The following is a 26904-nucleotide window of genomic DNA, read 5'->3' as shown; positions in this document are numbered from 1 at the left end:
CCTTGGTCTTCTCAGCATTCAAGGAGAGGTTATTTTTCCGGCACCAGGAGACCAGCTGAACTACCTCCTCCCTGTAGGCTCTCTCATCTCCGCTGGTGATCAGCCCAATGACAGTGGTGTCATCAGCGAACTTGATGATGGAAGTGTTACTCTGGGTAGGGGTGCAGTCGTAGGTGAAGAGGGTGTACAGGAGTGAACTGAGCACACAGCCTTGGGGGGTCCCTGTGCTCACTGTCTTGGTGCTGGATGTTCTGGTACCGACTCTTGACAGCCTGGGGTCTGTTTGTGAGAAAGTCCAGGACCCAGCAGCAGAGGGAGGATATCAGTCCAAGGGTGGAGAGCTTCTCAGTCAGTCTGCTGGGGATGACGGTGTTGAAGGCTGAACTGTAGTCCATGTTGAGCAAACTCCAAACATTTTTTCTTAAGCAATTACTTTTTTTCTGGCTACACTTCCATAAAGCCCCACTCTGTGGAGTGTACGGCTTAAAGTGGTCCTATGGACAAATACTCCCATCTCCACTGTGGCTCTTTGCAGCTCCTTCAGTGTTATCTTTTGTGTCTTTGTTGCATCTCTGATTAATGCCCTCCTCGCCCGCTCTGAGTTTTGGTGGGTGGCCGCCTCTTGTCAGGTTTGTAGTGGTGCCATATTCTTTCCATTTTGCTATAATGGATTTAATGGTGCTCTGTGGGATATTCAAAGTTTGGGATATTTTTTATAACCCAACCTTGATGTATACTTCTCGACAACTTTGTCTCTGACATGTTTGGAGGCTCCTTGGTTTTCATGTTGCTTGCTTAGTAGTGTTGCAGAGTCAGGGTCCTTCCAGAACAGGTTGATTTATACAGATATCATGTGATACTTTGATTACACACAGGTGGATCTTAATCAATTAATTATGTGATTTATGAAGTGAATTGTTTGGACCAGCTCTCATTTTAGGGGTTTCATATGAAAAGGGGTGAATACCTATGCACACTCCAGATTTGTGTTTTTTCATCTTAATTATTGTTTGTGTCACAATAAAACAATTTGCACCTTTTTAAGTGGTAATCATGTTGGGTAAATCAAATGGTGCTAACCCTCCAAAAATCCATTTTAATTCCAGTTTCTAATGTGACAAAACCAGACAAACACCGGGGGGATACTTTTGCAAGACACTGTATGTCTACTTTTCAGCTGAGGGGATGCGTGAGGGGAGATAGTCTCTTCTCTCTTCCTGCACCTTTCAGAGTCAAACTGTTTATGGACCATTTATATAAAAACCATTGAAGGTGCTCTTGCACATCTGAGATCAGAATGAGGTTTATCATCATGTTTGCATCAAAATACCAATTAATTTGTTTTTCTGTCTAAGTTGACATGAATGTTTTGATATTCTGCCTTTTGACAATACTTTTAATAAAAGACAATAATGAGAAGCGAGACAGGTTTGGACAGAAGTTATGTTTATCTTTATGTTGACAGGTAAGGACTTGTATAAGGAATGACTAACAGCAGGATCAGTTCTATCTGAGCTGCTGTGTGATACAGACTATGACTTATTTTATAAGATTCTTCAGCTCAAGTACAGATGCATGAAGATACATGTTCTCATGTGGCATCAGTGCGTTATATTCTTAAAGTCACAGTAAAACATTACACCCTTCATTTTCTTTGAATTGTGAATTCCCCTCTGGTATGAGTTCTACCTGGTCACCAAACTCAGGAAGTTCCTGGTGATTTTATAATAAAATTAATACATATGCTGAAGAGAGCATTTTATTTATTTGTTCACTATCTCAGTTTTCTGATACCCAAGAAAAATAAAACTATTGTGGGAAGAGAAAGGTTTTCAGCTGAGACAGAGAACTGACTTGTGAACATGTAGTGAGGATTTGTGTACAGTGATATTCACTCCTCAGACCTCACTAAGCACTTACTCAGGAGTTGTGCATGTGCAAATACTTTCTACATGGCAGATCTTAGTGATGTGTTATTGTGACTCTGACAAACCCATTTTCCTTCTGTGATTTCATCTCGAGTGAGGAGCAGCGAGTCCAGCACCCTGTCTAACAGTTTGAATTAATCACAACATATCTCTCTGAAATTTACATTTCAGAAATTATAAAGACACTCAATAAACCTAGGTGATGGCAGTTGAGCAAACATTAGGTATGCAAAGACGACACCATTAATTAATAATCAAAGTCCCTTTGAAGTCAAGAAAAACTACACGGGGGAGATGGCATCAGAAACATCACTTATCACAGACTATTTTCTCTATAGAAAACTGCAAACAACTTAAATTTAACAATCAAGTTAAATATTTATACAATGTATTAAATTTAAGTTTATTAATTTATAAAATTCATTGCTGTGTGAAAGCAGATGAGTGCTTCTCCTTTAAAGTGGGGCTTCACAGCAAACAGGTTCCAGGTTCAAACCTGGCAGTTGACCAAAGGCCTTTCAATGTAGAGTTTGTATGTTCACTTTGTGTTGATGTGGGTGTCCTCTGGGTGCTCTGGTTTGGCATAGGTGTGAGTGTGAATGGCTGTCTCCCTGTGTTTGCCCCGTGATAGTCTGGTGACCTGTCCAGGGTGAACCCCACCTCTCACCAGAAGTCAGCCGGGTGTGGCTCCAGCTCACCTACAACCTGCACTGGATAAGCAGGATAGAAAATGGATGGATTGACAGATGGATATAACACTTGAGAGAACAGAAAAAGCACTATTTACCAGTCAGTCCTCATTTTGTATTCCCCAATTGTTTTCAGGCTTAAAGGCAAGTTCTTGCCCTGGTGGGAAAAAAAAAAAAAACCACAAAAACAACTTTATTGTATTTAAAGTATATTCATATTTTCAGTAGTATATTGAAAATGTACTTACACAAATTGTACTTTTTGTAAATATAGAAGTATACCAACATCATGCTTTCACGCTAACACTTAAATACTATTACACTTTATAGAAATATATTATACCAAAATACACTAAGTGAAAGTTGTGTAATTTCTAAAGTGTACTTATTTGAAATTTGTTTTTACACATTTTTGATATATTGTAAAATGTATGCTCAAAAATCATTGTAACATACACTGAAAGCATATTTTAAAAGTACACATATTATAATACAAACAAAGTGCACTTTAATTTGACTAATTAAGCATACATTAGTACATAAAGTCATATACTTAAAGTATACAAAATATACTTTAAGTTGTTCCACTTTAGCACATAAAAGTACACTAAATATGCTTCAAGCTGCACTTTTCTACAATTTAATTACAATTAAAATATATTTAGTACAAAATTAGTTGTTCCAAAATAGCATGCCTCAAGTTAACTAATCATAAACACACCTGAAGTATACTGATGATTAGTGTGGCTTCAAGTACACAAAAGTATGCTAAATTTTAGTACACTTGGCACATTTATTTTTCACCAGGGTGTGTTTAACGATGGTGCTCTAGATGCTCGTGGAAAAATATGGGAGGCTATTACAGACGAAATCTCTCACACACACAACCTAGAGGCTTGCATAAATAACAGCCTCATGTCAGAACAAAGGGTGTGGCTTATCAAATCACAAAAAGTACACAAACTGAAAGCTTGAACATTGGAACAAAGTGCTTTTCCTTTTAGCGTCTTCTTATTGAGAAAATATTCGTCTTAAAATGAGTGAGTATTTAGATTGAGAGAAGTGCTGTGTTAAATTGCCCTGAAACAAGTGTTATTTATCTTGTGAAACAGACTGAAGCAATAATAAGAACCTTTCTTTCAGGGGTTATTTGTGTGACTCTCCTGATTCTCTCCAGCATTGTGGAATCTCAGTCAGGTATGGAAAAAAAAAAGTGTGTTCTGAGGTTCTATGTCCTTTCCTAACCACTTTGACCTCGATGGAAAATGCCATAAGCTGAAGGAAAGATGTGAAGGAGAATTCATATTTAACAAGACAGCGAGGCATCAACAATTTTTGTATTTGTTTCCAAAATCACCTTTCTGTTAAATTTGGTTCACTATCTTTTTCCCCCTCTGCTTGAGGGAGCTGTGGCACAGATTGATGGGTAATAGGGAGCATTGAGGATACATCGATGTTGCCTTCAACCAGGAGCAGTTTGAAAGCATCTTAGACAGGAAATGAGAGTCCTCGAGATCAGTATCGAATGGTCCTTGATGCCTCGCTGTCTGAGGAGGGTCTGGCTGCAGACTGGAGCTCCACTCGAGACAGGAAACATGTGACCTCCTAACCTTAACCCTAGGTCACATGTCTCCTGTCAAGAGTGGAGGTCATGTGTTTCCTGTATATCCTATTGGTTATTCCTTTTAATTTGATTTAAAAAAAATTATTGAAAGAAAGCAGAAGTGTCGTTTATCTCATACAGCACAGAAACATCTTAACAGTCAGCAAATTTACCAAGCAACTCTGTCCGTGTCTGAAATCACTCACTCGTTCACTCCTCCCTACTGACTATATTGCAGTGGAATAGACCCCAACAGTTACTTCATTATTCTGAGCATGGAGGTCATGTGTTTCCTGTCTAGCGGAGTTCGAGCACTGAGCTCTCGCCCTCATACACACATGGCTAAAAGTGAAGGTTTTGAATGACTAAACTTGGCTTTATGAATATGGTATTTTCCTAAAATTAACAACTTTATTATATTTAACTGTTTTTTGCTTTTGTTATGAAAACCAAACAGTACATATTTCCAACAGAGAAAAATCAGAGTCAAGGTTGGCTGTAATGTTATTTTGATATTTCATTGTCATGTTATATCAAGGTTATTTCTGTCCAGAATGTGATGGTAAAGGGACATTGCCAGAACAGGTGCATTATTGTATCCGGGTCTGTCTCACAATGAACAGTCCACACAAATGTCTCTCTTAAACTTAAGCAGATAATGCTTGACAGGATAGTATCTATGAATCAGTTTGAAAGACACCTCCCTTACTTTGGAAGGAAGTATCTGTATGGGAGGTTCCACATGCTGCTCCAGTTCAGGTCACCAACAAGACCAGTCCAGTACTGAACCACAGAGGGGATAGTGGTGATCTCTGTCTGGAATAATGTGCGAATATTGCGATTATTGTTCTTGGATGTGACAGAGAAGCATACATGACCCACTGAGGTCAATATGGGGTCCAGAGGTGGTAAACAAACTGGTTTTTCAGCCCCTCTTAGAAGAGTTAGGATACCAGAGGAAATGGCATCCATTACAATGGCAAACTCATGGGGTAACAGGAATACCAAATGTTTGGAGGAACTCAGAATAATTTCGCAGACTTCCATTATCATTGAGTTACTAGAATTATGTTACTGAACCAAGATTGAAAAAAATAAGGATTTATATTTAATGTGCTGATTATTCCAGATGAAGTATCTATGTGGGGAAAAGTTGCGTTTATAAATTAATGACCATGCCAAGAGCATTTGTTTATGGAAATTGGACAGGATTAGGGGAAGTTTCTCTATTTCATAATCACAGACTGTAAAAGCAGAGGTGGAAAGAGTACTAAAATATTATACTCAAGTACTGTTACTCTGATGAAATTTTACTTAAGTAAAAGTTAGACAAAAAAAAAGTAAAAAGTAGATCATTTAAAATGTACTTTGAGTAAAAGTACAACTTTACTTTTAACAATGGGTGTTTTCTGCCTCCATTGTCTTGTGCAAAAATGAAAAAGAGGAAACAAGGATATATGTACATCTCAAACCAGATGTTTTATTTAAAAGGAAGTGTATCAAATTGAATGCTTAGGATAATGCTGCATTAAACAGACAAACAAAAAAGGTCAATACACAGTCATGTCGTTTACATCGCCCTGACCACACACAAAGCATTGTACACGAAATATGAAAGTGAAATGTTGCACCGAAATCTCGTAGCTTGCCTGTGTGCACTGTGCGTTATTGAACAACTCAATCATTATTTGTTTTGCTTAGTATTCCTTTCTGGCCTGTTGGATGTAGAATGGTAGGAGGACTGATCACATCAGGTTGGCGAGCTAACTTGCTTGCATGATTAGCTAACTGAATAACAGACTAGTTACCGTTATGTTACAGTACCAACAGGTTGCTACTTCAACATTAGCAATGCCATCCACTATTTTTGGAATATAACCAGCCCATTGTCGGTTTTACTATGGAAAGGAAACATGATCAGGGGCGCAGATACGTTTTTTGAACTGGGGGGGACAAAGCTGCCAGCAAACCAACCCCAATCCTGATATGCCTGTCAAACTTGTGGATAACCATAGCAACCAAGCTCGAGCTCGCAACCTGTGCAGTCTGCGCAGCTCAACCAACCAAATATCAGTCTTTGTTTTGTTTTATGTGAGTTGTTGCAACTATGTATACACTGCTGTGCACCTCAATAAACCGAATGGTAATTAGTCTTTTGATTTTTCCATGAGGTCTTTCTTTGCATAAGGCAAACAGCATAGACGTTTTTTCCTCCCTATAAGTGGGGGGGACCGAACGAGGTGAATTTAAATCTGGGTGGGACGAATCCCACCCGTCCCACCCTCTATCTGCACCCGTGATTATGATGCCAATGACAATACTTACCTCAACATGCTTGCGCAGATTAGACGTCAAATTTCTGTATGCTGCAATGGTTGTCTTCTTGGGCACACAATCTTCATTGCATAATGAAACTGTCACCCCTTTTCTCTACGAAGCTGAAGTGATCACGTATGTAGGGCCAGGGGTGCACTTCATTACTGGAAGAAATTGCGTTTTCTGTAGGGTCGTCCACCACAGGTTCCTCGGTCTCCTCCATGTCCGCAGTGGTGCTTTATCAACACCCGTGGCCCAGGGGCTAGGCTCCTCATAGGCTACCTGTCAACCCTACCCTTACCGTTGGCCAGGAAAACACTTATTTTATTTGCAATACAGTGCAAGCGTGTAATTAGCCTAGAAGCCTACGATAGGTTATGTTTGGCTCAGCGTAGCTGCGCAAGGCCCATGCTCACGTCGCTCAACACATCCGACCACAGAGGGAGAGAAGAACGCGCACATTACAGAGCCGGTTCTGATTACCACAGACAGGACAGTGATACTGCGTAACTTTCACGCAGGGGCATGGCCAGAGATAACCACACAAGCGTGCGTGCGCTAATGTAGACCTGTGTTGTAAACAAAACACACACCTACAGACAAGTCCTTTTAAAAAGGAAAATACATAAAAATAGCTCGGCAGCATGAAAAACACTTACTGCAAGACAAGGTGCCCTAGAATCACCATCAGTTTTTAAATATCTATATGGACTTTGTTGTCAGGATTGCACAGCATGAGAGATCAAAACTGTACCCAGATACAGGCTTCAAGTTCAGATATTGCATTCCAAATGAGGTATCCACAAGAGAAATGTGTATGAAAGCACGAGCATCAGGAGAGGATTGCATAACAGATTCTATACGCAGATGATCAGGCCATACTTGCTGGATCCATCGAGGAGCTTCAGAATATTCTTCAGTTGTATGATAAGACCTACACCCGCTTTGGTTTACAAATATCATATGTCAAAACAGAAACAATGGCTTTTAACGTCAATGAGGATATCAAATGTAAACCAAGTATCATTTCCCTTGGCGGCACTAATTTAAAGGTGCGGACGTTTTTAATATATCTTGGTTATAATGTCAGCAACTGATGAATCCTCACACTTCCTGCATGCTAGGATAAGTGCTGCATTCATGAAATGGAATGTACTGAAACGCGTTCTAACCGACCACCGAATACTACTAATACCCATATAAAAGTTCCTAGTGGCATGTGTTCGATCTCGTCTCCTGTACAGCACACAGGCATGGCAACTATCATCCAGTGAAATTCACAAAATTGAGGTAGTGTGGCACAGCTTCCTAAGGAAAATGATTAAAGGTGGATATAAACAAAAGAATGCCCCTGACCAAAAGAACACTACAAATGAAGATATAGACTGGAGCTACAAGATGTCCAATGCTGACCTCCAGAAACTGACAGGAAGCCAGGATATAAAACCATCCTGCTACGTACAACTAAAATATATTGCTCACATTTGCCGGATGGGCAATAACCAAGTGCAAAAGCAGCTCCTGTTTGACAAAAATGGTTACAAATGGACAAAATGGGAAAATCTGCTGGGCATAGACACCCAACAGATAAGACGCATGATGGACAAATCAAACTTTGAGCAACTGCTACAGCAGAAGCACCCCTAGAGAGTTTAACTTTTGACAGGGGAACATGAAGGTACTTGGCTTGGCGGCCACATGAAATGTAAACACCATGGACAGTGGCCAAATTCATAACTCTACAGACCAAAATACATGAAACCAAGTCCTACTAGGGTCTATTTTACTGATCTATGTTCAAGCATCATGCAAGTCTTCCTTCTCCTTGAAGGAGACCGTGCATTCAACTGCCTTCTTGACACGACTGCATAGAAATACCACTTGCAACAATATTCCACGCACTCAAGAAAAAAGTTAAACATGATGAACACGGGCATACTGTTTTGAGCATACGATTTTTTAAAAAGAAACTAGCTACATCAAAGTCCTTCAATAAACCCATCCTTTAGCGCAAATGAGCTTAACCTAGTTCAAAGCATGACGCTAGCAGTAGCTGCACAAGGCAAAATCATGTGGGCCTTTCGTCAACAACAAGCCATGGCAGGCAAACAATCATCAAGTGTCCTTACCTTAAAACGTTGTCTTGACCACAGAACTTGTCAAGTATTTCACTTAAATCCACACGGGTTAACACACCCAACACAGCTAGCGAGAAATGTGGATATGCGCTAGCTTTGTATTGCTATTCCCCTCAGTATGCTTACTCTGTCTGCTGCCCGAACTGTGAACATTATAAGCTATAATCTTTTCATCAATTTCTTTAGATGCTGTTTTAGACAGGGGCGTCAGAAGCATTTTTAATGTGGGGGGGGGGACACACTGGCGGGGGGTCCTCCGCCAGAAAATTTAATTAATTTTCAACAATAAGTCCTCATTCAACTAGTCCATATATTCATCAGCCTGTTTTTAAACCCACCGCTCTGCCTAAGATAATGAGATGAATGTGACAATTTATCACCAACAATGACTTTATGGGTGCATTTTACTTTTTATTTTGTGTTTTCTATTTAGTTTTAGATGTAACAACATGCCACTGGGCCAAGCAATAGTGACACTCAACTGTATGTTTAAAAAATATTCATAATCTCACAATGAACAGGCATGGCATCATGCAAACTTCATAATCACACTGTCAAGCAAAGGTGACACAAAAAAATAACTTCACACAATGAACAAGTGCAGTTTCGTCAACCTACATGCAATGGTGGTACTACAGTAGCATTTACAGATTAGTATAACAGATTTATAGATATAACTCCTTATATTGGTGCCACCACAATTTCTACCACTTCATAACTTTTATCCCCCTTTCCTTCACAATCCACCTGGAATAACATCCATCTCTCCATCGCTTTCCTCTCTACTATTCCTTCCCCATACACTGATTTCCCATCTTACTTTCCAGAAAACTGCCAAAGACCAGACAAAACAAGGAATCAATAAATATCAGAGCAGACTTGACCTCATTCTTGGCATTACAGTAAGGCAGGCCTACTGGGTTTGAATTAAATGACAGCTAACATTAAGCTAGCTGATACATCTAACATTGACTAGCCAGCTAACTGCACCAACATTTCCATTAGGACAAAAAACCCTGTCCTGTGGGGAAATTTTGACTGACTTTCCACTTCTTTGTAAAGAATGTCCTTATGTCCATTGTGTCTGGGGAGGAGCAAATACTGCAAACAATTCATCATCAACCAAGAATACCCCATTAGGCTAAGCTTATTTCACTGTTTAGTTGAATATTAATTTAACGTGTCCTAGGGTTAATTTTGAGGGCAGATAACAAAAGAATAAGGTTTTAGCAAAAGCTAGACATTGTGAGGTGGCAATGGGGATGACGTCACCTCCTCCACTTTCCAGCAACTGCACCAACATTTCTGTGCTCGCGCGCTGAGATTCACTTCACTCGCGCGCGGTGAGCTGTTGTAGGGAGCGCCCGGAAAACCCGGAGTGGATTTTCAGTGCTCTGTGTTTTCTCTTATCGATCAAGTGGAATGGATTCTTTCACGAAGTAATAGAAACGGCGCTGGGTGAACGAGGCAGCTGGGCCATAGAAGGTTCACGCTGCATGCTGCACGTTCACGTGAAGAACCGGACCCTGGGCCATTAAACTTCATGCTTGGATGTTCACGTGTTGCGTCTGTTCTACTTTGACCGAGTAACCAACAATACGGACTCTTCGGATGACGACGATTGCCTCATTCTGCTTTTACTGAGGCAGAGGAAGAGAAAAAGGAACAGAATTTGGAGCCGAGAACACTTCCTTCTGAGAGAAACCCGTGGTGAATTTCACCGAACATTCTATAATCTGCTTGACAATCCCGATGAAGAACTATTTTTCAATTATACCATTCAATTATATTTTTTCTGAAGTTTTCCCCTGAAAGCATAGAGTTATCTCCCTAGACCCGTTCTGATTGGCTGGCGCGGCGGTGACCGCATGCATTGACTGGAATTTCCATCTTCACGCCTAGAAAAAAAAGTGCGCATGTTCATTTCACGCTTCACGCGTGAAGTGTGCAGCGTGAACGCCGTTCTATGGCCCAGAGCAAGTCATGCTACGTTTGTCCACTTTTCTTTACACGCGTGTAGCGTGAACCTTCTATGGCCCAGCTGCCTTTTATATATATGGGTCCAAACGAAGAATTATGAAATGTGAGGGGGACATGTCCCCTTCACATTCAATGGTGGCGACGCCCATGGTTTTAGACATTATCCCCATCAAAATATGCTATTATACTAACAGGATTATTGTTCGGTTCTTCCTGATTTTCCCACCGAACGGGGCATCAAAAGAGCACACTGGAAGGTTATAACTCGTCTTTGGTTTATTTTTTTATTTGTGCACAATTTGCTTCAGTAACTGTACATGCAGCAGTATTTGGCAGTACAGCAGTAGCAGTACAGCAGCAGCGTTTGGCAGGTTATAAACCTATAAAACAGAAGGCTGTGTTGTAAACCAGCAATTCTGACGCATCAAGAATGTAAACCGCATAATACACAGTCAAATAAAGCCACAATACAATTAATAAATACCAATATAACCCACAACATATAAATCAAGTGTCCATACAAACATCCATAAGCAGCAGCACTTTACTATAAATACAATTATTAATTTAATTGATGGCTCCTAAATATATGTTTATCAAAACACCAATAAATAAATGTCTATGCACAAACTACTAAGCATACATTTCATTCTGACAAATCAAGTCAAAACATGACAAATGTATAGGGCCAAATGCTGATTTCATTTCTTCACAGACCCAAAGCCACACTGAGTACGTCAATGTCTCCACTAGACTACATTTACCAGCTTACTCAACACAGGTAAGTATTTGCCAACAAGCGACTACACTGCCCAGCATACACCGCTTGCTCTGTAACCGGGAAATGTTTTAAACATATAATGCGAGTGGAAGCACAGGACAACAAACAGTCACTATTAAGCCACCGTTACACGCACAATGTCACAAAAACTAAGGAGAGGACTTAACTAAGCAAACAATACATGTCATGCACAGCGGCAGACCAAACCCAAGCAGCGCAATGAATAAAACCAGCAGCTTACCGGTGCCGCGTAGCTCTCTTGACAAGGTGGCAATACCGACTTTGTGCGCACTCCAACTTTTATACAGTCTAAAATTCATTGGATACAAACCAGCCTATGAGGATTCACCAGCTCCAAACACTTCAACAAGGTAAGTAAGAAAGTCCTCTCCACTCATTGCATCCAATTACTTTAATTGACTGCCCAACTTGACTCCTCCTACTCACTAGTGACTTAACAGACGCAACAATTATAACTCAAATCACACGACACGTATTCAAATCACAACTGATTTATTTTACTGTTGGACAGATCATAGCATATCTAGCCTAGCTGCACATAGCCTAGCTGCTGGTAGGCTGATAACTGATAAGTAGCTGATATTCTGAACAGATTGGTGATCCTTACCTTAAAAAAGTCTGTGACTTTAGGCAACGATTCTATCATTACCTGCATCTCTCTCTTTTTTTCCTTTTATGCGCCCTGCTAACATGTGAACGCTTCATCTTTCAAAGCCTCTAAATTTGTGTCTCAGTAGTCTGCAGTCTTTGGCGCGCTTTCGTGCGTGACGTTACATTTTGTTACATTTTATTCTGGTCCAGTTGTGGGTGTTCGTTTCGCGAACCACATCCACCATGTCTCTTACAGCAGGCTACTGTGCGCTCATTTATTTCTAACCTTATTTCTATCCGTACATTAATGTAGGCCCACGATTCCGACAGTTTATTATATGATTAATATTACAAGGCCCCTGATTGGCTGTGGCCCAGGGGCGTGAGCCCCCCCCCTTAAAGCGCCGGTGCATGTCCGCCATCGTCTGTGTGAGACTCGCGCGCGCGCCAACTGTCCTTCCCGTGATTCATTTCCAGAGCGCATTTCCCCTTCTCCGTTTTAGCCTTTTTATTTATTTTTTATTTATTTTTTATTTATTTTTTTTACTCAGTAACGGTTGTGATGTAAAATGTACCGAAGTACACGACTTAAAAGAAAACATACTTAAGTAAAAGTACACTCTTTAAAAATTACTTGAAAAATTATAAGTACACAAAAAAGCTACTCAAGTACAGTAACGCGAGTAATGTAATTCGTTACTTTCCACCTCTGTGTAAAACTACATATTCAAGGCATCCAATCGTGTAATGAAAATGTACCTGAGTATAAAGTTCCATGTGGATGTGGGATTATGTAGAAACTGTTTTATTCAATTAATTTTAAAGGTATTATTAAGGGTAGTAAAATCAAGAAAGTTTAGATCACCAGAATCATGTGTTCATAACAACAGACTTTTTCACATGATGTACAGTGGTGCTTGAAAGTTTGTGAACCCTTTAGAATTTTCTATATTTCTGCATAAATATAACCTAAAACATCATCAGATTTTCACACAAGTCCTAAAAGTAGATAAAGAGAACCCAGTTAAACAAATGAGATGAAAATATTATACTTGGTCATTTGTTTACTGAGGAAACTGATCCAATCTTACATATCTGTGAGTGGCAAAAGTATGTGAACCTCTAGGATTAGCAGTTAATTTGAAGGTGAAATTAGAGTCAGGTGTTTTCAATCCATGGGATGACAGTCAGGTGTGAGTGGGCACCCTGTTTTATTTCAAGAACAGGGATCTATCAAAGTCTGATCTTCACAACACATGTTTGTGGAAGTGTATCATGGCACAAACAAAGAAGATTTCTGAGGACCTCAGAAAAAGCGTTGTTGATGCTCATCAGGCTGGAAAAGGTTACAAAACCATCTCTAAAGAGTTTGGACTCCACCAATCCACAGTCAGACAGATTCTGTACAAATGGAGGAAATTCAAGATCATTGTTACCGTCCCCAGGAGTGGTCGACCAACAAAGATCACTCCAAGAGCAAGGCATGTAATAGTCAGCGAGGTCACAAAGGACTACAGGGTAACTTCTAAGCAACTGAAGGCCTCTCTCACATTGGCTAATGTTAATGTTCATGAGTCCATCATCAGGAGAACACTGAACAGCAATGGTGTGCATGGCAGGGTTGTAAGGAGAAAGCCACTGCTCTCCAAAAAGAACATTGCTGCTTGTCTGCAGTTTGCTAAAGATCACGTGGACAAGCCAGAAGGCTATTGGAAAAATGTTTTGTGGATGGATGAGACCAAAATAGAACTTTTTGGTTTAAATGAGAAGCGTTATGTTTGGAGAAAGGAAAACACTGCATTCCAGCATAACCACCTTATCCCATCTGTTAAACATGGTGGTGGTAGTATCACGGTTTGGGCCTGTTTTGCTGCATCTGGGCCAGGACGGCTTGCCATCATTGATGGAACAATGAATTCTGAATTATACCAGCGAATTCTAAAGGAAGATGTCAGGACATCTGTCCATGAACTGAATCTCAAGAGAAGGTGGGTCATGCAGCAAGACAACGACCCTAAGCACACAAGTCATTCTACCAAAGAATGATTAAAGAAGAATAAAGTTCATGTTTTGGAATGGCCAAGTCAAAGTCCTGACCTTAATCCAATCGAAATGTTGTGGAAGGACCTGAAGCGAGCAGCTTATGTGAGGAAACCCACCAACATCCCAGAGTTGAAGCTGTTCTGTACAGAGGAATGGGCTAAAATTCCTCCAAGCCAGTGTGCAGGACTGATCAACAGTTACCGCAAACGTTTAGTTGCAATTATTGCTGCACAAGAGGGTCACACCAGATACTGAAAGCAAAGGTTCACATACTTTTGCCACTCACAGATATGTAATATTGGCTCATTTTCCTCAATAAATAAATGACCAAGTATAATATTTTTGTCTCATTTGTTTAACTGGGTTCTCTTTATCTACTTTTAGGACTTGTGTGAAAATCTGATGATGTTTTAGTTCATATTTATGCAGAAATATAGAAAATTCTAAAGGGTTCACAAACTTTCAAGCACCACTGTAGCTTGTTTTCCCAAATTAAATTGAACAGTAACTTATCAATGGCATTGCAGAGCTGCTTGTTGACAGACAAGGGGGTAGCTGTACATGGAAAGACGGGATAATCCTTCTGCCTTTGTCAGTAATATTCATCCTTTCAAGGATAAATCTCTCTGAAGCCATTAAGTTTTTTCCTTGTCTTATCAATGATTAATTTATAGTTTTCAGAGCATAATTGGATCCAAGACATTTTAAGTCGTTTAGCAAATACTGAAGCAAAGACTTTGTAGTCATTGTTCAGTAACAAAATTGGTCACCAATTATCAATAAGTAGGGGATCCTTTTTGGGTTTGGGGATTAAAGTAATCAGGCCTTGTGTCAGTGTAGGAGGTAGAGTTCCCTGTTCCACACTTTCTAACATTACCTTAAAGACCCACTGACAGGCATATCGTATTAATTGCTAAACAAACAATATATGACTCCAAAGATGAATTCTGGTTTTAATTCTTCGTTTAACTGTCCATTTTAAACCTCAGAAGTAATTTTAAATTTCGCGCCGGGAGATTGACCTGGATAAGAACGGGCTCATTCAGAGATGCCGGAAGTGACGTCACATCAGTGTGTCGTTTTTGTGATATTGAGCTGTGGTGTTGTGATTTCCTTGCGTGAAAAAGTTAAATGGCGTCTAACCGAAAAGGGATTGTATGTGTGGCTTACGGGTGTTCTAACACCACGTCGGAAGGAGTGAAACTCCATTCCTTTCCTTGGAAAAAACACCCAGAAATAGCAAAAGAGTGGGAAAGAAACGTTTCCAAAACGCGTGCGAACTGGAAGTCAACAAAATGGTCACGTCTCTGTTCAGCACATTTCGAGGAGCACTGTTTCACTTTGTCGTCCAGAACGCGAAGAATGTTTGATCCAACTTATCCACTGGTGTTGGAGGAGTCAGCTGTGCCGACGTTGTTTGACAGGCCCGGGCCGAATCAATCTGTCAAAAGAGAAACAGATGACAGCAGACCCCCCGAAGGGGCGGTCAAAAAGCAAAAGTCCGGTGGTGCCTTTGCCAAAAGAGAACGAGCCAGGGTACGTGGCTATGTGTTGTTATTCAATACATGTATGTTGTTTAAAATTTGTTGTAACGTCACAAATGCCTCTTATACCATTGCATATTACTTATCAATAGGCCAAAGCAGCTAGTAATGGACAACAACTGAAAGGCCATTACCTTGTTTCATATATTTAGTTAGGATAATATACATGATATATGTGTGGAGTGATAGATATAAGATGTCATCCGGCATGTTTTTTCCTATACCATAAAAGAAAAAAAAATTACAACAAATTCCTTTCATCACCCCCTCCGTGTCTTATTATAGAAATCGAAATACTGACAGACTATAATATAATGCAACTTTCTTCAAATTAATCGCTCCAAGAAATAGAAGACTCGAAACCCAATGTACATGTGCCAGATCATCAAATCAAATCAAGTTTATTTGTACAGCGCTTTTAACAATAAACATTGTCGCAAAGCAGCTTTACAGAATTTGAACGACTTAAAACATGAGCTAATTTTATCCCTAATCTATCCCCAATGAGCAAGCCTGTGGCGACGGTAGCAAGGAAAAACTCCCTCAGACGACATGAGGAAGAAACCTCGAGAGGAACCAGACTCAAAAGGGAACCCATCCTCATTTGGGCAACAACAGACAGCCTGACTATAATATTAACAGTTTTAACAGGTATAACCCTCAACTGTCCTCATGGGGCCGTCCTTCACAGGAGTGGGGCGATAAAACTCCGACCAGACACAGGGCACCAGGATGGATCAAGCAGGTCCGAGGGGCAGAAGAGGCCAGCATCTCAATCCAAGGATCAACATGTAACTCAGAGGGACAGATGGGGGGGGGGGGAGAGAGAGAGAAAGAAAACACGTTGTTAGGTATGCCCTAAAAATGACAAGTATTAAATCTGTGTGGTAGGCTCGCAGAGACGAGAGTCTTTACATCAGGCATAACACACAATGGCATGTTAATATGGTAAAAAATATATCATGACCTGCTCTGGCTGGATGCTTGATTGGGTGATGGGAGCACACTCCTCAGCAATGATGAGATGCAGATGGGACCCTTAGGCCTGGCCAAGACAATTCAGTTACATTTCACTGGGTCTGGGACATGCGACAGAATGTCTGACGGCCGATTCCCTGCAGGCTACGATAGCCAGTCGAGGTCCCCACCGTCTCCACCAAAAGATTTCCTGTTGACTCCATGTAACTCAGAGGGACAGATTTGGGGTGGGGGGGAGAGAAAGAAAACACAGGTGGTTAGGTATGCCCAATGTCACCTGAATAAGTAGGAACAGTATACATATTACACCGAGTACAAGCAGGGACTCCGGCAACTAACTATGACAGCATAACTAAAAGGAGAGAGCCAGAAGGTAACACAGGCATGAGGGAGCCCCGGGACATAAAGCAGCCAGCCACTACACCGTCAACAAACTCGAGTGAGCGAGCGAGTGGGGACTGACAGCATCCATACATCCCAGTTTACCAAAACACTCTATGTCTGAGGACCCTCCAGATCTACTCCTTTACCTCATAAACACCATTAACAAAAGGCTTGACTAAACAGATATGTTTTCAGCCTAGACTTAAATGCTGAGACTGTGTCTGATTCCCGAACATTACTTGGAAGGCTGTTCCATAACAGTGGGGCTTTGTAAGAAAAGGCTCTGCCCCCTGATGTAGCCTTCACTATACGAGGTACCAGCAGATAGCCTGCACCTTTTGATCTAAGTAGGCGTGGCGGGTCATAGAGGAGCAGAAGTTCACTCAGGTACTGTGGTGCGAGACCATTTAGTGCTTTAAAGGTCAATAGTAGTATTTTATAATCAATACGAAATTTGATTGGGAGCCAATTCAGTGTGGATAAGACAGGCGTGATGTGGTCATATTTTCTAGTTCTAGTAAGGACTCTTGCTGCGGCATTTTGAACTAACTGGAGCTTGTTTATGCACTTATTGGAACATCCAGACAGTAAGGCATTACAATAATCCAACCTGGAGGTAACGAAAGCATGGACTAGTTTTTCTGCATCATGCAATGACATTAAATTTCTTATCTTTGCAATATTTCTGAGATGAAAGAAAGCTATCCGGGTGATGTTATCAATGTGAGTTTCGAATGAAAGACTGAGGTCAATAATCACTCCGAGGTCTTTTACTGCTGCACGTGAAGAAACAGAAAGGCCATCCAGAGTTACTGTGTAATCAGAAAACTTACTTCTAGCTGTATGTGGTCCTAGCACAAGTACTTCAGTCTTGTCAGAGTTAAGCAGAAGGAAATTTATAAGCATCCAGTGTCTAATGTCCTTAACACATTCCTCAATTTTATTAAACTGGTGTCTCTCATCAGGTTTTGCAGAGACATACAACTGTGTGTCATCAGCATAACAGTGGAAACTAATACAATGTTTACGAATAATATCGCCCAGAGGTAACATATATAGAGAAAAAAGCAGTGGACCCAAGACAGAACCTTGTGGAACACCAAACTTTACCTCGGTACGTCTAGAAATATCACCATTTATATCAACATACTGATAACGATCAGTTAGATAAGACCTGAGCCAGGAGAGGGCCATTCCCTTAACTCCCACAACATTTTCTAGTCTATCCAGAAGAATGGAATGATCAATGGTATCAAATGCTGCACTAAGGTCAAGCAACACAAGTAGCGAGACACAGCCCTGATCAGACGCCAACAGTAGGTCGTTTACTACTTTAACCAGTGCTGTCTCTGTGCTATGATGAGGTCTAAATCCTGACTGATACACCTCATGGATGTTATTCCTATGTAAATATGAGCATAACTGCTGTGCCACAGCTTTTTCAAGGATCTTGGAGATAAAGGGGAGGTTTGATATTGGCCGATAATTGGACAGCTGACAGGGATCAAGGTCAGGTTTTTTAATCAGGGGTTTGATAACTGCTAGTTTAAAGGATTTGGGTACATAGCCAATCATAAGAGAAGAATTTATTATTTTTAGAAGCGGTTCAATTACTCCAGGCATTATCTGTTTGAATAGATGTGTCGGTAAGGGATCTAGTACGCAAGTTGAGGCTTTTGATGTAGAGATTAATGAAAGTAATTCAGTTTCTTTTAGGGGAGTAAAACATTCTAACTGATGATCTGATACAGTTATATTGTTAACTACAAGGTCACTTTCATTGTCTAACCTTAAATTAGTAGTTTGAATTTTTTGTCGGATATTCTCAATTTTGTCATTAAAAAAATTCATGAAGTCGTTGCTACTACATACTGCAGGTGTGCATGTGTCTATAGTGGACTTATTCCTGGTTAATTTTGCTACAGTATTAAATAGAAATCCTTTAAAATCCTTTAAACTAGCAGTTATCAAACCCCTGATTAAAAAACCTGACCTTGATCCCTGTCAGCTGTCCAATTATCGGCCAATATCAAACCTCCCCTTTATTTCCAAGATCCTTGAAAAAGCTGTGGCACAGCATTTATGCTCATATTTACATAGGAATAACATCCATGAGGTGTATCAGTCAGGATTTAGACCTCATCATAGCACAGAGACAGCACTGGTTAAAGTAGTAAACGACCTACTGTTGGCGTCTGATCAGGGCTGTGTCTCGCTACTTGTGTTGCTTGACCTTAGTGCAGCATTTGATACCATTGATCATTCCATTCTTCTGGATAGACTAGAAAATGTTGTGGGAGTTAAGGGAATGGCCCTCTCCTGGCTCAGGTCTTATCTAACTGATCGTTATCAGTATGTTGATATAAATGGTGATATTTCTAGACGTACCGAGGTAAAGTTTGGTGTTCCACAAGGTTCTGTCTTGGGTCCACTGCTTTTTTCTCTATATATGTTACCTCTGGGCGATATTATTCGTAAACATTGTATTAGTTTCCACTGTTATGCTGATGACACACAGTTGTATGTCTCTGCAAAACCTGATGAGAGAGCTTAATAAAATTGAGGAATGTGTTAAGGACATTAGACACTGGATGCTTATAAATTTCCTTCTGCTTAACTCTGACAAGACTGAAGTACTTGTGCTAGGACCACATACAGCTAGAAGTAAGTTTTCTGATTACACAGTAACTCTGGATGGCCTTTCTGTTTCTTCACGTGCAGCAGTAAAAGACCTCGGAGTGATTATTGACCCCAGTCTTTCATTCGAAACTCACATTGATAACATCACCCGGATAGCTTTCTTTCATCTCAGAAATATTGCAAAGATAAGAAATTTAATGTCATTGCATGATGCAGAAAAACTAGTCCATGCTTTCGTTACCTCCAGGTTGGATTATTGTAATGCCTTACTGTCTGGATGTTCCAATAAGTGCATAAACAAGCTCCAGTTAGTTCAAAATGCCGCAGCAAGAGTCCTTACTAGAACTAGAAAATATGACCACATCACGCCTGTCTTATCCACACTGCATTGGCTCCCAATCAAATTTCGTATTGATTATAAAATACTACTATTGACCTTTAAAGCACTAAATGGTCTCGCACCACAGTACCTGAGTGAACTTCTGCTCCTCTATGACCCGCCACGCCTACTTAGATCAAAAGGTGCAGGCTATCTGCTGGTACCTCGTATAGTGAAGGCTACATCAGGGGGCAGAGCCTTTTCTTACAAAGCCCCACTGTTATGGAACAGCCTTCCAAGTAATGTTCGGGAATCAGACACAGTCTCAGCATTTAAGTCTAGGCTGAAAACATATCTGTTTAGTCAAGCCTTTTGTTAATGGTGTTTGAGGTAAAGGAGTAGATCTGGAGGGTCCTCAGACATAGAGTGTTTTGGTAAACTGGGATGTATGGATGCTGTCAGTCCCCACTCGCTTGCTCACTCGAGTTTGTTGACGGTGTAGTGGCTGGCTGCTTTATGTCCCGGGGCTCCCTCATGCCTGTGTTACCTTCTGGCTCTCTCCTTTTAGTTATGCTGTCATAGTTAGTTGCCGGAGTCCCTGCTTGTACTCGGTGCAATATGTATACTGTTCCTACTTATTCAGGTGACATTGGGCATACCTAACCACCTGTGTTTTCTTTCTCTCCCCCCCCACCCCAAATCTGTCCCTCTGAGTTACATGGAGTCAACAGGAAATCTTTTGGTGGAGACGGTGGGGACCTCGACTGGCTATCGTAGCCTGCAGGGAATCGGCCGTCAGACATTCTGTCGCATGTCCCAGACCCAGTGAAATGTAACTGAATTGTCTTGGCCAGGCCTAAGGGTCCCATCTGCATCTCATCATTGCTGAGGAGTGTGCTCCCATCACCCAATCAAGCATCCAGCCAGAGCAGGTCATGATATATTTTTTACCATATTAACATGCCATTGTGTGTTATGCCTGATGTAAAGATTCTCGTCTCTGCGAGCCTACCACACAGATTTAATACTTGTCATTTTTAGGGCATACCTAACAACGTGTTTTCTTTCTCTCCCCCCCCCCCCATCTGTCCCTCTGAGTTACATGTTGATCCTTGGATTGAGATGCTGGCCTCTTCTGCCCCTCGGACCTGCTTGATCCATCCTGGTGCCCTGTGTCTGGTCGGAGTTTTATCGCCCCACTCCTGTGAAGGACGGCCCCATGAGGACAGTTGAGGGTTATACCTGTTAAAACTGTTAATATTATAGTCAGGCTGTCTGTTGTTGCCCAAATGAGGATGGGTTCCCTTTTGAGTCTGGTTCCTCTCGAGGTTTCTTCCTCATGTCGTCTGAGGGAGTTTTTCCTTGCCACCGTCGCCACAGGCTTGCTCATTGGGGATAGATTAGGAATAAAATTAGCTCATGTTTTAAGTCGTTCAAATTCTGTAAAGCTGCTTTGCAACAATGTTTATTGTTAAAAGCGCTGTACAAATAAACTTGATTTGATTTGATTTAGGATTATTTTTGTTATCTTCTATTAGGGAGGAGAAATATGTTGATCTCGCAGCACTAAGAGCTTTTCTATACTTCAGGAAGCTCTCCTTCCAAGCTAATTTGAACACTACCAATTTTGTTTGACACCATTTACGTTCCAATTTTCGAGTGGTCTGTTTTAATGTGCGAGTGTCATCATTATACCAGGGTGCTAATTTTTTGTCTCTGACCATTTTCCTTTTTAGAGGAGCTACATTATCTAAAGTATGGCGGAATGTTGACTCTAAGCATTCAGTTGCCTGATCAAGTTCTGCAGGGGCTGACAGTGACCCAATCAAAGTTGACAGCTCTGGGAGATCATTTATAAAGCTCTGTGCAGTAGTTGACGTGAAAGTACGTTTAATAAAGTAGCGTGGTGAGGTGCATATATTATTACTCAGACATATTTTGAATGAGATGAGACAATGATCTGAGATAACTTCAGACTGTGGAAGTATGACTATATTGTCTACATTTAATCTGAATGTTAGTATTAGATCGAGGATGTGACCACCATTATGGGTCGGTCCTATGACATTCTGCTTAATCCAGACTGAATCTAAGATGGACACAAACGCTGTTTTTAAAGGGTCTTCTGGGTTATTGAAGTGAATATTAAAATCTCCGACAACTAAAGCTTTGTCTAAGGAAATAACCAGATCTGAGATAAAATCTGCAAATTCAGAAAGAAACTCAGAATATGGCCCTGGGGGCCTGTAAATAATAAGCAATGGAATTAACTGGGTAGACTTATTTTTCGAGGCTACATACATTATATGAGTATGAAGAACTTCAAATGTATTAAATTTATAACCAGGTTTGTGTGTTACACCTAGATAATCGTTATAAATAACCGCGACGCCTCCTCCTCTGCCAGTTAGACGAGGCTGGTGTATAGAACTGTATCCAGGAGGACTTGCTTCATTTAATGCTATATATTCATTTGGCTTAATCCATGTTTCTGTTAAACACAGTACATTAAACTCCTGATCAGTAATGAGTTCATTAACCATTAGCGCTTTAGATGTAAGAGATCTAATATTTAATAGCCCCACCTTTAGATCAAAGGTGCTGGCAGCAGCTGTACAGTTAGTATGATCTAATTTTATATTGATTAGGTTACTGGAACAAACTCTCTGAAAATTTCTACCTTTTTGTTGAGCTCGGGGAACAGACACAGTCTCGATGTAGTGGGCCCTGAGTGACGACTTTGTGCAGCTAGCAGACAGTCGGTTTAGCCTGTTCGTCTGCTCCCTGGCCTTGCCTCTGGATTGTCAGAAATTAACTAGGCCTGTTCTGAGACTATGACCTATGCTGCAGGAAATGAGAGCAGCACCTTCCCGAGTGGGATGGATACCATCCCGCCCTAACAGGCCAGCAGTGCCCTCAAAATTAGCCCAATTATCTATAAAGCCCACACTGTTTTCAGAGCACCACCTGGACAGCCAGCAGTTCAGCGACCATAACCTGCTGTAAGCTACATCGCCACGCCACATTGGGATGGGGCCAGAGCATACTACAGCATCGGACATCGCCTTCGCTAATTTAAACACCTCTACAAAGTTACTCTTAGTAACCTCAGACTGACGAAGGCATATATCATTAGCTCCTGCATGGATAACTATCTTTGAGAACCTGTGCTTGCCTAGGACCCTAAGATTGCCTGCTATGTCCGGCGCCCTGGCTCCCAGTATACACCTGACTAAAGCTGCTGGTGCCCCTGAAGGCTGAGCTAATTTCACGTGCCGTATGATAGAGTCCCCTATAACCAGAGCTCTTTCAGGTTTCTCAGTGGGTGCATCACTAAGGAGAGCAAACCTGTTCGACACGTGACGCGGAGAGGAGTGGTGCTCCCGTGGGCGAGCCTCAGCGGTAGCTTTGGCTCTACGCTTATGCCACTGAGCCGTCACCCATTCGCCCCGCTGTAAGGGCTCTAATGCCGGAGTTGGGGGATTGCTAACTCCACCTAGGGCGTCCAGACTTTCCCTAACAGAAACTACACTGTTCTCACGCTCACTAACCTGCTCTAAAGCCTGGACACAATCATCTCTGCGTGAACCAAACAATGGCGCAGACTAAACTGGGGATTTATTTATTCATTTATTTTTTGAGCGTGCTTCTTCAAACACTGAAGATGATTTAAGGGCCGAAACAGGCGCAGGGAATACACACCGGACAGGGGTCGGTTAAATACAATATAAAATGAGGTCCGACCGAATAGCGGAGCTTCCATTCAAATGAAAACAAACATGCAGCAGATGATGCACTTTGATGTGTTTCAATTTCAATTTTATCACGAGAAGATAAATTTCTCCAAACTCACATGTTCAATATTATTCTTTTTATTACTATAAACTCCAGTGTGACTTAGGGATTTATAGCTAAATGTTTTGAAAACAAAAGAAACACTGAGTGGATCCACACAGTGATTCATGAAAACACTGAGTGGATTCAGGTCAACTTGTCAGATCCCGAAGGATTTCGCAATGATTTCAAAATCAACATCATTATTTAGAATCAAATTCCTACAACTCATCATTTCTATTAATTCATTTCCCCTGTTTTCTTTCTCTTTCAGCTTGTGGCTTTTCTTGTGAAAGATTTCTTCGCCTTTCTCTCGCTCTTTCACCGCTTCTTTCCTTTTCTTCCTCTGGCAAAACTCTCTTTCTCTTCCTGGGTTTCACTCCATCTTTCTCTCCTTGGTGAGCTTGTTCTGGCCTCTGTGTATTAAAGTGTGTAAAGTAATGATGATGTTGCTGCGCTGTTTGAGTTGCTCCCGGTGGAAAAACCTGATAAATATGAAACTATCTGCAGACAAAAAGAAGTTATGTAGGTGTGCTCGCGCTTCCAGTTCCTTCTAGTTTTGCTTCCGGCCAAAATCAAACAGCCACTCAGAATCGCGAGGGACGGACACGGCTGGGATCCCTGTGTGTCCATGAAAAACCAACTCGATGGTTTCCATAGTTTCTTCAGTCTGGAGCTCCGCTATAAATGCAGTAAAACGGAACTGCCCAGCTATGCAGTTCATATCTCCAGTGTCTTATAAAAGTATTCATCCCCCATTTGTGTTTGTCTTGTTTTGTTGCATTACAAGCTGAAATTAAAATTGATATTTATTTATTTATTGGGGGGGGGGGGGAGATAGCACCATATGATTTACACAACATGCCTACCACTTTAAAAGTGCAAATTGTTGTTTTATTGTGACTCAAACAATAATTAAGATGGGGGAAAAAAACACCCAGAAATCTGGAGTGTGCATAGGTATTCACCCCTTTTCGTATGAAACCCCTAAATAAGAGCCGGTCCAACTAATTCACTTCATAAGTCACATAATTAGCTGATTTAAGATTCACCTGTGTGCAATCAAAGTGTCACATGACGTCTGTATAAATCAACCTGTTCTGGAACAACCCTGACTCTGCAATGCTATTAAGCAAGCACCATGAAAACCAAGGAGCCTCCAAACAGGTCAGAGGCAAACTTGTGGAGAAGTATAGATCAGGGTTGGGTCATAAAAAATATCCCAAACTTTGAATATCCCAGGGAGCACCATTAAATCCATTATAGCAAAATGGAAAGAATATGGCACCACTACAAACCTGACAAGAGAAGGCCCCGCCCACCAAAACTCACAGACCGGGCAAGGAGGGCATTAATCAGAGACGCAACAAAGACTCCAAAGATAACACTGAAGGAGCTGCAAAGATCCACAGTGGAGATGGGAGTATCTGTCTATAGGACCACTTTAAGCCGTACATGCCACAGAGTGGGGCTTTATGGAAGAGTAGCCAGAAAAAAGTAATTGCTTAAGAAAAAATGTTTGGAGTTTGCTCAACGGCATGTGGCAGACTCCCTAAACACATGGAAGAAGATTCTCTGGTCAAATGAGACTAAAACTGATCTTTTTAGCCATCATGGGAAATGGCATGTGTGGCGCAAACCCAGCACCCTGAGAACACCAATCCTACAGTGAAGCATGGTGGTGGCAGCATCATGCTGTGGGGATGTTTTTCATCTGCAGGGACAGAAAAGATGATCAGGACTGAAGGAAAGATGGATGGCACTAAATATGGGGCAATTCTGGAGGATAACCTGTTTGAGTTGGCCAGAGGTTTGAGACTGGGATGAAGGTTCACTTGCCAGCAGGACAATGACCCTTGGCTTAAAGGGAAACATTTCAATGTCTTGGAATGGCTGAGTCAAAGCCCAGACCTCAATCCACCTGAGAATCCGTGGCATAACTTGAAGATTGCTGTACACCAACGAAGCCCATCTAACTTGAAGGAGTTGGAGCAGTTTTGCCTTGAGGAATGGGCAAAAATCCCAGTGGCTAGATGTGCTAAGCTAATAGAGACATACCTCAAGAGACTTGTAGCTGTAATTGCAGCAAAAGGTGGCTCTACAAAGTATTGACTTTGCATACTCCAGATTTCTGGTTTTTCATCTTAATTATTGTTTGTGCCATAATAAAACAGCAATTTTCACCTTTAAAGTGGTAGACATGATGTGTAAATCAAATGGTGCTGACCCTCCAAAAATCTATTTTAATTCCAGCTTGTAATGCGACAAAACAGGACAAACACCAAAGGGGATGAATACTTTTGTAAGACACTGTATGTCTACTTTCTGGATGAGGGGATTAGTGAGATGAGACACTCTTCCTGCACCTTTTAGGGTGAAACTATTTATGGACCATTTATATAAAAACCATTGAAGGTGCTCTTGCACATCTGAGATCAAAGTGAGGTCTATTACATTTATCAGTTTTGCATCAAAATACCAGTTTCATTTGTTTTTCTGTCTGACTTGACATGAATGTTTTGATGTTCTGTCTTTTGACAATACTTTTAATAAAGACAATAATGAGAAGCGAGACAGGTTTGGACAGAAGTTATGTTTATCTTTATGTTGACAGGTAGGGACTTGTATAAGGAATGACTCTAACAGCAGGATCAGTTCTATCTGAGCTGCTGTATGATGCAGACTACGTGACTTATTTTGTAAGATTCTTCAGCTCAAGTACAGATGCATGAAGATACATGTTCTCATGTGACATCAGTGCGTTATGTTCTTAAAGTCACAGTAAAACATTACACCCTTCATTTTTTAAAAATTGTGAATTCCCCTCTGATACGAGTTCTACCTGGTCACCAAACTCAGGAAGTTTCTGTTAAGTTTAGAGTAACATTAATACATAATATGCTGAAGAGAACATTTATTTATTTATCTTTATCTAGCACTGTTCTGACACCCAAGAAAAATAAGAAGAATATTGTGGGAAGAGAGAGGTTTTCAGCTGAGATGTAGAACGCAAGAGTTGTGAGCATGTAGTGAGATGTGTACAGTGATATTCACTCCTCAGACCTCACAAAGCACTTAAATGCAACTTAAATTGTTTGCTGAAAGCATTGCATAT

General features: G+C 40.9%; 1 protein-coding gene and 1 long non-coding RNA gene across 5 annotated transcripts in view; one reads left to right on the top strand and one right to left on the bottom strand.

Annotated features, from left to right (window-relative positions):
• Positions 1-2378: 2378 nt before the first annotated feature.
• LOC132865870 (uncharacterized) lies at positions 2379-3533 on the bottom strand. Its single transcript, XR_009650520.1, has 3 exons — positions 3339-3533; positions 2716-2774; positions 2379-2638 (listed from the first exon to the last, which is right to left on the bottom strand). It is a non-coding gene; the product is annotated as an uncharacterized LOC132865870 (long non-coding RNA).
• Positions 3534-3543: 10 nt separating this feature from the next.
• The window catches only part of LOC132865041 (butyrophilin subfamily 1 member A1-like), a 119017-nt gene continuing 95656 nt past the window's right edge, over positions 3544-26904 (top strand). For 2 of the 4 annotated variants that reach the window (XM_060898239.1, XM_060898238.1), the window contains exons 1-3: positions 3545-3657; positions 3761-3814; positions 11370-11435. Coding sequence is in view for 2 of the 4 variants with exons in the window: in XM_060898237.1 (XP_060754220.1) it covers positions 3654-3657; positions 3761-3814 (58 nt within the window). In the remaining 2 variants the exon portion in view is untranslated. Of the gene's footprint in view, positions 3658-3760; positions 3815-11369; positions 11436-26904 lie in introns of all 4 variants that reach the window. The other 2 variants (XM_060898237.1, XM_060898236.1) reach the window with 1 other exon arrangement.

This window comes from Neoarius graeffei, chromosome 1, assembly GCF_027579695.1.
Source record: "Neoarius graeffei isolate fNeoGra1 chromosome 1, fNeoGra1.pri, whole genome shotgun sequence".
Taxonomy (NCBI): Eukaryota; Metazoa; Chordata; class Actinopteri; order Siluriformes; family Ariidae; genus Neoarius; species Neoarius graeffei.
Note: the sequence above shows the minus strand (reverse complement) of the source record. Positions and strands in the feature narration are given on the sequence as shown.